Below are 14,593 nucleotides of genomic sequence, written 5' to 3'. Positions count from 1 at the left end.
AGAATAAAAACAAGAAATAACTGCTTAGTGAGCTTTTTTAATGATATTGGAATTTTGAATTCATCTATATTCAGTTCAGTGGCTAAATAAAAGAGGAGAGTGTGCAGTTTCTGGCAGCATTTTGTACAAGTCTTAAGACCAGCTTTTCCCTAATATAAAACTCAGAAAACTTCTCCTGCTCTTTGGACGACTTCCCAGAATCTTTCGGTAGACCTATCCTGGAAGCTCCTAACCTGCATTTAAAGAAGATCGTCCTCAGTACAAACAGTCTGAATGCAAACATTCCCTTCCAAGAAAACAAGAAAGCAAGAGATGAACGCCACAGGTGCTGCAGTAGATTGCTAGCCGCTGAAATGGTACCTTCTGGTTGCCAAAGATACATTACCTTTCTTAAATTTTAACACTTCTAATTTTTTTTTTTTTTTTTTTTAAAGCTGTATATTTTAACAGTAAGTCTTACAAAATGAACTTTAAGAGAAATAAATACTTGTTTTAAACATATATTCTTTATTACATAGTTATCCTATTTTGCTTCCATACTTGTTCTGACTTGGGTCAGGGTGTTATGGATCTGTTTGAAATGGTGAGGTAGAAAAAAACTTATAAATTCTAGTAGATTGTGTCGTAACGTGAACAAAATACTGTTCAGGTTTTTTTTATGCATAGGATTATATGGGTGCTGGTAGTATATCATTCACTGGAACCGACTTTTTCGTTAGTATGGGCCCACTTCCAATAGGGTCGCTACTGACGAAAAAACAAGTTTCAGATACATGGAAAGAACCGAATCTGATGTAGGTTATTTCACATATATTACAAAATAAAGCAATGATACATTACAAGGCTACCAACATAGCTCAGAAGTAAGGTGTTATTCTCCTGATTCAAGGCTGTGGTCGGTATAGGTTCGAATCCCGTTCGAGCTGATTAACTGGTTTTCTCCGAGAATTTCCACAAGTGTGTGATAAATATCAATCGATGGCATCATTAAATAACGGATTAAACTGATATAATAACATGACGTAAATTTCTGGAAATGAAAATCCACGTGTTACATGAATATAAGCGCAAAGGTCTGCCTCCTTGGTCTTGAGATAGCGTGCTGGACTCCTGATCAAGGTGGCCCAGGTTCGATTCCCAGTCGTGAAGTCAGGGGATTTAATTGTTTAATATGAACCTCTTCACGGAGACTGGTTGTCTGTCCATTGTCCAAGTGTGTGTGTGGTGTCTTGCAGTGGCCTCAGGTACTCCTTACCCAGTAAACGGTGGAGTCCTGCAGTGTGTGCGTGTATTCAGTATAGTTGTGGGTCTAGGTACAAGAAGCCTCAGGCTGCGATGCCGAAATTTGTAAAAATAATAATAATAATAATAGGAAAGCAAATAACTATATCGGTCTACGTTATCAACTGCATTCAGCCTCTTTCAGATCATTGCCAGTGTGTATTGACATAGTATACGTGGTTAGAACCATATCTTTAGAGTTCGTATTCTGAGCAATTAATCTGGTAATAAAGAGGAGTTTGGCGAATATAATTTGCAAAGCGCGCGCTTGCTGGAAGTTTGCAGAGATCTCAGAACGATTCAAAGCATGATTCAGGTATACCAAGCTTACAAATTAAAAGTCAAATTCCAAGTAACCTTTGTAAATACAAATAATGGGGTTGTGATAGGAAAGATATGGTTAATATTATTTTTTAAATGTGTAATGTCTCATAGACTGTACTGTGATGTTTTTGTAGTATATTTTCCAATTATTTTTTAATTTCGATTGGTTATGTTCCTACCCCTGACTTGGCTGTCGATCATTGATCATGTACAGATGTCGATTCATACAATTGAGTCGAAAGCTCGAAACTCGTAAACTTAGGAGGTGGAATAGTGCGGATAGATTCAGTTTACGTTAATATATAATTTTTTGTGTTTAGTTGTATCGCATGGCGTATGACAGATCTGTTTGTGTTGTTGAGATGTGAAGTTTCCAAACAACGTGAACTCAGTGTATTCAATACTTGTGCGGATTTAATCTTATTAATTAATACTTGTTAAAATGTCAGCTATGCTCACTGCAGATTGGTGTCCTCTCGGACGGGACACCTATTTTAGGTGAGAATGATAACAACATTGTTTTCATAAACTAATCTAAACTATCCAAGAAGTATTCTAACAGAAGGATAACGGGTCTGACGTTCACTTGTGCTGTTGATACCGAAAAAAATAGTTTCCTTCGCTACCTTCACTCCTTACTCATATTGACAGTTTCACTGTCAATGACAAGGTTAGGTATCGATTATGTTTAATGAGGGTATAATGACAAGTACTCCACTGTTAGAGATGAGGTTAGGTTGGGTCGACAAGGAGAAAAAATGACAGAAGTAAATGCCAGGCCCAATATCTATCTGTTTTGGTAAATCTCTTATTTTCACACTGAATATATATTTTGGTCACAAACCATGACACTAGGCTAATTGTGCGCAAAAGCGCCTGTCAAAAGCCTCCACTGCCTTGGTTAATAAGTTGGTCCTAGATATAGGCCTTTGTCTTCAAAACAGGAAATGTGATACAGTTGGTAATTTTGTCTGAGTTATTTTATGTGTCGTAAATTTATGACACTATACTTTCCATTATTCTTTCCTTGGAAAGCCATTGTACGGATCTGTATTGTCCCTTTATACCGAGTTTGTATTTTTGTTCAAAGTAAGATCTGTTTTTGAAACACTAGGCTATAGCTCATTGCTGCATTATTTAAATATGTATTTATAATATGTTTTCAGAAAGTTCGAGATTTATTCCATGGGATGGCAAAATGAGATTAATATAGAAAATGTGAGTGTTGCTGTAGCACCATATGGAGGTCCAATTGCCCTCATCAGAGACAGGAAGAAGTTTGTTAAAGTTCAAGGAATAGGAAAGCCTATTGTTTCCATCTATTCCGCATCTGGAAAAAATATATCATCTATTGTCTGGTCAAGTGGACAAATCATTCAACTTGGTTGGTCATCAACTGAAGACCTTCTCTGTGTACAGGATGATGGTTCTGTCTTGATATATGATATGTTTGGCACATACCAACATACTTTTAGTGTAGGACAGGTTCGTAATAATATTTTATCTACAATAACATTTGTTTCGAAATAAGTCATAACATTTCTGTCGATCATGTATTGGTTTACAATTTATTAATGATGCTATATTTCATATTTATACTGGGCTATGTGTAAGAAGTATTGGAAAACAAGAGAGTTAATGACTTTATTACCAAGAACTCAACATTAGTTAACAATAATAACATATTTTTACTGGGTGTCTGAAGCTGCGTCTACACTGTTCAATTTTCCATGCGCATATGCTTGCAATCTGGGGAGAATATTGAAAGAATCAAGTTGAAAACGTACGTTCATTTAAGAGGCATGCAGATTTTGTGTCTACATAGTGTGCCATTTTGAATGTCATCTTCACGTCGTAGATATTAATTAATAAATATTAAATATCAGCCTACTTGATTCTCAAAAATTTTAGTTGAACACTCCGTTAATAACCTATGGTAACCATAACCAGGTTTTCTAGGGAGCAAAAACATGTATTATAAAAATTTAGGCTTCAGAATATTACACAGAATTCACTTTTGCATTTCTTTCCTGGTTAAGTTAGAGCCAGAGTGCAATGAAGAACAGTTTCTTCAAAACACATTATTAGAACAGAACTACAAAGAAGATTGGATTCATGCATGTTTCTCTACTGCAGTTTAGTATTGTGTATAAGTGTTTTGATTAAAATTTTTACCACTATTAAATTCCACCTAATTTCATTGAGTCCACACCTGTGGAGTAACGGTTAGTGCGTCTGGCTGCGAAACCAGGTGACCTGGGTTCGATTCCTGTCGGGGAAAGTTACCTGGTTGAGGTTTTTTCCGGGGTTTTCCCTCAAGCCAATATGAGCAAATGCTGGGTAACTTTCGGTGCTGGACCCCGGACTCATTTCACCGGCGTTATCACCTTCATCTCATTCAGACGCTAAATAACCTAAGCTGTTGATAAAGCGTCGTAAAATAACCTACTAAAATAAAATAAAAAATTTCATTGACAAAAAGATGGTGAAAAGTACTAGATTTAAAATCTGAGGTTAATGTACAATAACAGGCTGGATTTTTGTATTCAGAATTCCAAAATTAGTAAAAATTCCGATATCATAATTTCTTGCATAGTTTTCTTGGTTCAAATTTGTTAAGTGTCTTTAATTTTCTTCAGACATTTCATCACTGATACCTGTATAAATAATTAATATAGCCCACTTATTAAATGTTACACTCTGTTTTAGTAAAAGAATGAGAAGAGATTTTATTAGGCCTACTTATATTTGCCAAGAGTTAAAACATCAAATGAAACTTAATTGACTTCAATCTCAAAGAACTATAGAAACTTTCATGATCACTCTCATTTCTAACAATCTGGTGTTATGACTTTGCCTATGCAATCATATTATCTTGGAAACTGTTGATTACCACAAGGTTCCTCCGATTCTCTTATTAGAGCCTGTTAACCATAGTGAAATTATTTTTAATTAGAACAGTTGCAATTAATTTCTTAATGTATTTTTTAACAGGAAGTAAAAGATACGAAAGTTATTGAAGCTAAGATCTTTTCCAGTCTGAATGGCACAGGTGTTGCAGTTCTTACGTCATCTTATCGCATTTTCGTAGTCAACAATGTAAAAGATCCAAAAATTAGGAGACTGCCAGAAATATCAAGTAAGTAATGTTTCATAATGTACACATATTCCTATATCCCTGAGATGTCATTTAAGATATGCAGATAAATACTACTATAGGGTATGTAATTGCAGTGATAATTGACTTGAATATAAAACACAGACGGAAAGGAGAGGTTATTATAAGCAAAGGCTTTCTTGTCATGAAAAAATACATGTTATTTTTCTTACTGTGCTGTGACTCTGAATGACTTTGTAATAAAATCTTGAATTGAACCAGGTCTTCTACTTGTCCCTTTAGATATGGTGAAAGTATTTTATGGATCACAGTGTCACATTTTAAACAGATTGACACTCGGAAATTAATCCACTACAGCTATGAAACCAAAACAATATAGACAAACTAAATATTCATAATCTTTAGTTATTTAATAGGTGTATAACCATAACCATAACCATAACACAAGAACTGCCAACAACTTTCATATAAATTGTCATACTATTATCAAAAGTCTTAACAGTACTTCCCATACAGGTATCTTATTATATAACAAAATACCCGGGGATATTAAATATTTAAATTATGAGGGTTTCAAAACCAGAGTGAAAACTATTATGCTCCAGTACATGCCATTCAGAATCACTGATTTCTTGGATTAAAGCTGTAAAGTAAAATACCTACCTTCATTACTGTTGCACATAATTTTTCTTCAAACAGTATTAATAGTATTAAAATAAATGATCACCTTAGTGAATCACGTAACATTGATATAGGTGTACCTCAGGGGACGATTTTAGGTCCTGTTTTGTTTTTAATATATATCAACAATTTACTTAAAATTGACATTGAGAAATATTCTGGTACTCTGTATTCTTATGCTGATGATACTGTGGTTATATTTAGCGGTTCGAGTTGGAATGAAACTTATCAAAATTCTAACAGTGGTATTAATATTATTAAAGAATGGCTGGATGCTCACTTACTTTCTTTGAACGTTTCTAAAACAAAATTAATACCATTTTCATTAACATCACATGGCCTTGAGCAACTAGAAATAAATAATAATATAAGTATAACAATACATGATTGTAACCTACCTACTTGCTCATGTAACGCTTTGAGTATATCCTCACAAGTTAAATATTTAGGCATTATTATTGACCAACATTTAAAATGGGACAAGCATATCTCCTTTCTGTGTAACAGATTGCGTAAAACAATCCACAAATTTTCCATTCTACGCTCTTATTTACCTGTTTATGTTCTGCGTACTGTGTACTTAGCTCTGTTTCAATCAATAATTCAGTATGGTATTTTAGGTTGGGGAGGAATGGCAAAATCGACTCTCCATCCTTTAAATTTGCTCAAAAAAAGAATGATCAAAATTTGTCTATATAAACCTTTTGATTACCCAACAAAATTAATTTTTCAGGAATTTGGCGTATCAAATCTAGAACAAATTTATAAACAAACATTGCTGATTTACTTCCATAAAAACCACAATAAATTTAAATTTGATCCTCATGAATACCATACGAGACAAAACTACAGTTTCTTTCTAAATACTCCCAAATGCCACACAACTGCTGGATTAAAACACAGCAGAAGTTTTGGACCCAAAATATATAATGAATTAATTAGAGCTTACCCTGAGCTAAGTACGCTTAACACACATAGATTTAAGAAACAAATCAGATTAATTATTTAATTGTTTAAACTAATTGAGTTAAAAATTGATACTCTAATATTCATGTACTTTTGTATTTTCTATTTGTATATAGACCCTATTATTACATGCTGTATGTATTTTACCATTTATTAATGTTATTGTGCTCAATGAACTCTCGTAATTTTGTGATATATTTTGTATAACTGATCTGAACTGCGCCCGAGCACGAGCTTCTGCTCTTTCGGGCTGCAATGCCTAATGTAGCTCAAGTGTATAGTATTAATAAATATTATTATTATTATTATTGTTATTATTATTATTATTAATAATAATAAATGTACAGAATAATGAAGATGAAGTCTCTTGGTCCTTAAAGATTCAATTGCTCTCCAAATAAATCACCTCAGATGATAAACTTGTTTAATGTAATCTCATTGTGTAGGTCTATCTTGTTTTTACCTAATCTATGTTAAGTAATCTATTTATTTAATGTCTTGTAAACTGAAGATGTATTATGTATCTTGTTATTTATTGTGTCTTTTGGTAGTTTTACTGTGCTTTGGAGAAAAGTGTTAAAATTAATTTCATACTAAAAATCTTATTGTTTTGTGTGTGCGTGCGTGCATTTGTATTTTGTGTTTGTATCTAATGACGAACCTATAATCTAAAATAGATTGTACAGGGAATAAATAAATACAATACAATACAATATGTATTTCCCGTACTAACAGGCAAAATAATTGAAACATAAAGACATATTGATGGTTAAGAAGTGATTTCTTGTATCTGTAAATCTGTAGACTGTTTTAAAACTAATGTTTCTCAAAAATTGATAAACTTCTTATATAAGTTTCTGTTTTGCAAGATCTTCTACTCGAGGACAAAATATTTGTTAACTTTAAAACTTTGTGAACATAATAATAATAATAATAATAATAATAATGATAATGTAGTTAAACTAAATGACTATTGCTTCTTAGCCATCGATGCGAAAACTGAATGTAGCTTCCATTCCTAACATATTACTTTTGCTTGATTGGAGAAGAGGCAATATTTTTAGAGTTGTATACTTGGTATTCTCATGGTGGCTCCTGGTAAATGATAGAGTAGGAGCCAGAACTGTGCTGTGCACTTGAGAGCCCCAACTATACAATGTGCATGTAACAAAAGAACAGCCATTATCAATAAATGAGATTTAAAAAAATGAATCTGTATTACCACATTACTGTAGGTGCTTAAAATGTTGTCCATTGGTGTGGACACAAGCGTTGTAACATGAGGTGATGTTCCTATTCATCCTTGGGAATTATTGAAATTTTCCTGCTAATTGAATCCTTAATGCATTAACACTGTTCGTTCTTTTTATTTGCTAGTTTATGAATCCCAGAATAGGCTATGTTGGAACTTACATTCATTGAAATTGTTGTCGAAACTCTGCAGGTTCATACTTAAAGTACTTACAGCACACGAAAATATGCTGACGAAAAACCAATAATCATAACAAGAATATGTGTATGCTTTCCGAGAAATGAACATACGTACACTGATGGAAGCCAAGAGTGCTTGTTGAAGAGAAATATTGTCAAGTTGTAAAAAAAAAATAAACATTCACGTGCAATAATAAACCATCAGTCACCTGCTGTTATTGCAAGAGTCATCTGGTGAGAGAGCTGCACCCAAAACAAACATGTTACACTGGGATTTGTAGCTACACATTTTTGCGTGCACATAGCAGAGTTGGGGCTTTTTCCTCCATGTGAGTGCATAGTGTGGTCTCGACTCTTAACACCTTTTTGTTCTATCATTATTATGTATCTATTTTATTTAACTGCATTTTTAAACTCTTAATTCTGTGGTTCAGTGCAAGAACCCTGTAACCCTTACATAGCTTGTTCTGAGAAAATCAAAGTTAAAGAAAATTGTTAGCATTGTACAGTCTTAGAAAAAAGTTTTGTCGCACAGATTTACAAGTCTCAGAAAGGAGACAGTGCGCATGCTCAGAGGACGGGCGACCTGGTTCACAAGAGAACGACTAGTTGAGGTAATAAAATTAGTTTTGTTTCGTTGTATTTCTGATCATGCACTCTACTTCCTTCTTGGAACTTATAAATTATCTGTGCGACAAAACTTTTTTTCTAAGACTGTACATAATGGTGATGCAGTATTGTGTCACCTTTTTCCTATCTTTGATGTGGATACTTAAGCCTACACACCAGTCACAAGAAAATCAATCAATCAATGTTCTTAATGTATCCAGCTGTTTGCTGACAACATAAAGTCCACTATAGTCAACTATAGTCTATTCAGTTGTTGTTTTTCACGAGAAATGAGGGGTATTTTGATCGGTGTACTCACAAGAAAAGGGATGATAAATAATTAATATTATTATTTAATTTTTTAAGAGTTACAGGATTCTGAACCACAGAATAAATGAGGACCGTTTTTGCAAAACTTGCTAACTGCAAAATTTGCAAAATTGAGATTTTTATGGATTCCTCAACATAAGGCAGGCCTCTACATGATGTTCAAAGCGTCTTAGTAAAATTGGGTTATTTCTCTTCATTGTAGTGTGTCAAAGTGTGATCGTTTTTTTTTTTTTCAAAACTTGCTTTCTGCTATAAGTGAGAGATACAGCAAAACTTGCTTAATATAGTCTTTTGTCTCTCCTGTAAAATTTAGTTTTTTCAGTTAGCAAGTTTTGCAAAAACGGTTCTCAAATTCAATGTTATTGGGATGATACGATGATGATGATGATGGTGATAATGGTGGTGATACTAACAACTTAATAACAAAGGTTATTGTAGTAATAATTATTATGATGATGGAATGATAGAAGAAGATGGATGAACAAATAAAAATAGAAAACCACAAATTTTGAGTGACATTCCATGGACTTAAGCCTGATCTATGGGGTGACAGACGCTCATATAACACAATAAGGAATGTGCCCTCTAACGATGATGATTTTCTAATTTTTCAGGTCTGAATATTCCTCCAAGCAGTTGGACTGTTTTCGTCGAAGACCGACAAACACGTGTCCTTGTTGCGAAGGACAAGGATCTGTATGAGTTAAGGCAGTCTGAAACACATGCGTTGCCAGTTGTGAGTTGACCATGTCTTTCACGTATTGAATGTTCTATTTGGTTGTGTTTATATTTGAAGTTGTAAGTGATATTCTTCAACATTTTTCATTGTATCAATTGTTACAGCAGATAGGTTCTGTGAGACCAAAAATTAATCTTTATGTAGATTTTTCATTGCACTGATTATAAACAATACATATTTTTTACGTTATATTAGTGAATTCAGAAAATAAGAAAAGTATCTATTGAAACCAACACCTACTTCCCTGGAAACCATTTATATCTCATATTTTACGAACCTCTGCTCTTTATATTGAAGTGGCAACTGTGATGGCTGAAAAGAAAAAAGGTTTTAAGATTAGTTAAGATGTAAATTGGTTTCATATATGATGATGATATATATTGAATAAGCAGTTGCGGACAGCCAATAAGAGGTGGTCCTCCAGTTTGGGGGTTAGGCAAAGAGCTAACAACCCATCTCCGTAAAAAAAAACAGCTTGTTACGTAACCCCAAAATAAGCCTCGGAATGGGACTGATTCTCTTGCACGACCACAACAAAGCATTGTGAAACTTGGACTCTGAGAGAGAAACAGAGATTAAGGGTGTTTGAGAATAAGGTGCTTAGGAAAATATTCAGGGCTAAGAGGATGAAGTTACAGGAGAATGGAGAAAGTTACACAGTACAGAACTACACACATTGTATTCTTCATGTAACATAATTAGAAACATTAAATCCAGACGTTTGAGATGGGCAGGGCATGTAGCACGTATGGGCGAATCGAGAAATACATAAGTTATAGAGTGTTAGTTGGGAGGCTGGAGAAAAAAAGATCTTTGGGGAGGCCGAGACGTAGATGGGAGGATAATATTAAAATGGATTTCAGGGAGGTGGGATATGATGATAGAGACGGGATTAGTCTTGCAAAGGATAGGCATCAATGGCGGGCTTATGTGAGGGCGGCAATGAACCTCCGGATTCTCTAAAAGTCATAAGTAAGAAAGTATAAGATGATGATATGCACGACAGCCTATAGAGGGTCAAACCTATCAACTGACTGCAGCCTCAAGTCCACATGCCTTAGCAGAGGTGAACGATCATCCAACTAGTACAGGGATATGTGGTAGCATGTTCCCACCATTCAGGTTTTATAGCTGGCTTGCAGAACCGGAGGTCCTATAGCCTACACTGACAGACATTTTAGTGAAAAATTCCTTCCCTCATAAAGATAGTCCTTTAAAATGTATTTTTTATTATAAGAATCTTGATGTACTGCTGGTAAGCAGTGGAATGACTTGGCATAGGCTTCCACGTCCGGTGTCCATGGGTTGTTGGTTTCCGGGCTTTTGCCGTGTCGTCTCGGTTGCTGGAGCTGATGCAGTAGAAGCTCAGAAATCAATAACCCAGTGGAATGACTTATAATATGAAAATCATTGTTATTTTGAGGTACAGTCATATGTACCTATTTTTAAGAAGGGGGACAAAACCAACTGTGGTAACTTTCGAGGAATATCACTTTTGTTGGCGTCGTACAAAATTTTGTCCAATATTCTTTTGAGAAGATTAGCTCCATACGTAGATGAAATTATTGGGGATCATCAGTGTGGTTTTAGGCGTAATAGATCGACTATTGATCAGATTTTTTGTATTTGACAGATAATGGAGACAAAATGGGGGTATAAGGGTACAGTACATCAGTTATTCATAGATTTCAAAAAGGCATATGACTCGGTTAAGAGGGAAGTTTTATATGATATTCTTATTGAATTTGGTATTCCCAAGAAACTAGTTCGATTAATTAAAATGTGTCTCAGTGAAATATACAGCAGAGTCCGTATAGATCAGTTTCTATCTGATGCTTTTCCAATTTACTGCGGGCTAAAGCAGGGAGATGCACTATCACCTTTACTTTTTAACTTTGCTCTAGAGTATGCCATTAGGAAAGTTCAGGATAATAGGCAGGGTTTGGAATTGAACGGGTTACATAGCTGCTTGTCTATGTGGATGACGTGAATATGTTAGGAGAAAATCCACAAATGATTAGAGAAATCACGGAAATTTTACTTGAAGCAAGTAAAGCGATTGGTTTGGAAATAAATCCCGAAAAGACAAAGTATATGATTATGTCTCATGTCCAGAATGTTGTACGAAATGGAAATATAAAAATTGGAGATTTATCCTTCGAAGGGGTGGATAAATTCAAATATCTTGGAGCAGCAATAACAAATATAAATGACACTCGGGAGGAAATTAAACGCAGAATAAATATGGGAAATGCGTGTTATTATTCGGTTGAGAAGCTTTTATCATCCAGTCTGCTGTCAAAAAATCTGAAAGTTAGAATTTATAAAACAGTTATATTACCGGTTGTTCTGTATGGTTGTGAAACTTGGACTCTCACTCTGAGAGAGGAACATAGGTTAAGGGTGTTTGAGAATAAGGTGCTTAGGAAAATATTTGGGGCTAAGAGGGATGAAGTTACAGGAGAATGGAGGAAGTTACATAACACAGAACTGCACGCATTGTATTCTTCACCTGACATAATTAGGAACATTAAATCCAGACGTTTGAGATGGGCAGGGCATGTAGCACGTATGGGCGAATCCAGAAATGCATATAGAGTGTTAGTTGGGAGACCGGAGGGAAAAAGACCTTTGGGGAGGCCGAGACGTAGATGGGAGGATAATATTAAAATGCATTTGAGGGAGGTGGGATATGATGGTAGGGACTGGATTAATCTTGCACAGGATAGGGACCAATGGCGGGCTAATGTGAGGGCGGCAATGAACCTTCGGGATCCTTAAAAGCCAGTAAGTAAGTAAGTAAGTAACAGTCATATGATTATTTCATGAGTAGTGCGTCTTTTATTGTTAACTATACGTACTTTTATTGCATTCTGTGTGCTTGTAACTAAACTACTACGAGTATATTGTTTTCCTTTGTGTAACAAACAGGAGCAAAACTTCACAGAGACTGTTGGTTCTATTGTGGAGATGGCTGTTTCCCAAAACAACAGACATGTCGCTCTCTTTGCTGATAATGGGCGGCTGTGGATTGGATCAGCAGATTTCAGAAAGAGATACTGTGAGTTTGATACCAAATGTCCAAGCCGACCAAAACAATTGGTGTGGTAAGTGCATTCCTAATCTTTAATTTTTGTAATTCTAATTTGAGTAAAGAAATTGGGTTATAAGGAGAACTCACAGTGTCAGTTATGTAACAACTTGTCTGGTGTGCACTGGCATTCATCAGTCACCAATTTCAGATTGGACTTCTTGGTGTATTCTGCCTCAGAATTGATTCCCAAGTTCTTTGTAGTCTTAAGATGTTAAGTTAGCCATCGGTGTAGCTCAGTCAGCTGAGGTGTTTACCTACCAACCTTGAGTTGTGCTTGGGTATGGGTTCGATTCCCACTTGGACTGATAATGTGGTTGGGGTTTTTTGGAGGTTTTCCCCAAACGTAAGGCGAATGTCAGGTAATCTGTGGCGAATCCTTGGCTTCATCTTGCCAAATACCATCTCGCTATCACCAATCCCATTGACGCTAAATAACCTAGCAGTTAATACAGCGTTGTTAAATAACCAAGTTAAAAAAAATGTTAAATTCGCGTTTCTTGGTTTGTAATTCTTTGTACTTTGTGTACTTTAGTCATACGTCATCCTTAAAATATGGTTAAGCCAGTTATATTTATAAGTATTAAATGTTTAATGTTCACAACTACTAACATGGTTCTAATATCTGAATAGGCCTAGGTTATGTAATCTCTGGATAAATAATAGGTAGAAATTCTTAAAATTATCAGATCTGACCTTAGCTCTGCCAGATTAAATAAACTATTATTATTATTATTATTATTATTATTATTATTATTATTATTATTATTAGTATTGTCATACTGTACCTACCTCTTTTTCATAATCTTTTATTCATCTTCATTATGGCTCAGTTTTCGGACTCCTGCATAAGTACAAGAACTGCATTACATTATGAGACATATTGTTTTTACTTCTATTTTTGTTTTCTTTTAATGGTATCATGGGTATACAGGGTGCTCGGAAAAGTCATTCAAGAACAGCACTGCAGAACATTTGTATGTAAATAAGTTGTAAGTATTCTTATGGTGATTTGGCTGGGACTTAACAGATTATTCCTTAAAAACGGGAATGTTAAAACGGGATTTTACTGTAACTTTCACTGAAAGACTATAAACTAATGAAATGTTGAAAAACACTCTTAATGTTAAGACTGAATCTGCCTTTTTAAGTTGTTAGGAGCTATTCCTGAAATAGCCACGTAGTTGCAAGGAGTGCTTCAGATGTCAGACAGTAATTTTTGTTCTTATTTCTTGATTTGGTCTTTTTGAAAAAACATCTGTTCACATAAGTAAGCACAGCCAAAAATGGAGAAGATTCTTCTGCATACATTCTTAAATTGACAAAATTCTCCTTTCCTATATACTTCATGATGAAATTGAAGGGAAAGACTTCATCAAATATGCTAATCAGAACTGAATATCAGTGACTTCTATTTGAAGGTTCCTATGACATTCACAGAAAAGGGCTTAACACCTTTAAAATATCGTATCAGATTAGAGTGAACACACTATGGTACCATACTTCTTTGCTGCTGATCATTTTTACATGAAAATAAATTAAATTCGTGTGAAATATCCGTTCTAATGATAATACTATTATACCTCAGGTGTGGAACAGAGGCTGTGATAAGCTATTGGGATAACATTGTGCTGGTGATTGGGCGTCAAGGTGACCATATCAACTACAGCTATGACTCGGCAATCAGGCTGGTCCCAGAAATGGATGGCGTGCGCGTGCTGTCTTCATACAGCCATGAGATGATTCAGAAAGTGCCTCAAGTTGTGCAGCAGATTTTCAGAATTAACAGCACTGAGCCTGGTTCATATTTGCTGGAGGCATCCAAACAGTTCCAGGTAGTTAATTTATGTTTTATAGTTAAATAAAATAAATATTTTTATGTGATCTTAATGTTTATAATTTTACTTCTGCCCTTTCAAGAGCACTACCGAGAAGTTTTCGGTACCCTCTGATTCGAAGATTGATTTTTAGTTTTAGTTACACGAATAACTCTTCACACATATACATCATGCATAATGTGGCC

At 34.9% G+C, this 14,593-nt stretch overlaps 1 protein-coding gene across 1 annotated transcript in view; it reads left to right on the top strand.

Moving 5' to 3' along the window:
• The first annotated feature begins 1,845 nt into the window (after positions 1-1,845).
• Vps16A (vacuolar protein sorting 16) overlaps positions 1,846-14,593 on the top strand; it is a 29,209-nt gene continuing 16,461 nt past the window's right edge. The window contains exons 1-6 of the mRNA XM_069846403.1: positions 1,846-2,103; positions 2,772-3,090; positions 4,600-4,744; positions 9,355-9,476; positions 12,411-12,586; positions 14,159-14,405. Coding sequence (XP_069702504.1) covers positions 2,048-2,103; positions 2,772-3,090; positions 4,600-4,744; positions 9,355-9,476; positions 12,411-12,586; positions 14,159-14,405 — 1,065 coding nt within the window. The 5' untranslated portion in view covers positions 1,846-2,047. The remainder of the gene's footprint in view (positions 2,104-2,771; positions 3,091-4,599; positions 4,745-9,354; positions 9,477-12,410; positions 12,587-14,158; positions 14,406-14,593) is intronic.

This window comes from Periplaneta americana, chromosome 14 (genome assembly GCF_040183065.1).
Source record: "Periplaneta americana isolate PAMFEO1 chromosome 14, P.americana_PAMFEO1_priV1, whole genome shotgun sequence".
NCBI classification, from domain to species: domain Eukaryota; kingdom Metazoa; phylum Arthropoda; class Insecta; order Blattodea; family Blattidae; genus Periplaneta; species Periplaneta americana.
The sequence above is the reverse complement of the archived record's forward strand: the minus strand, read 5'-3'. Positions and strand labels throughout refer to the sequence as shown.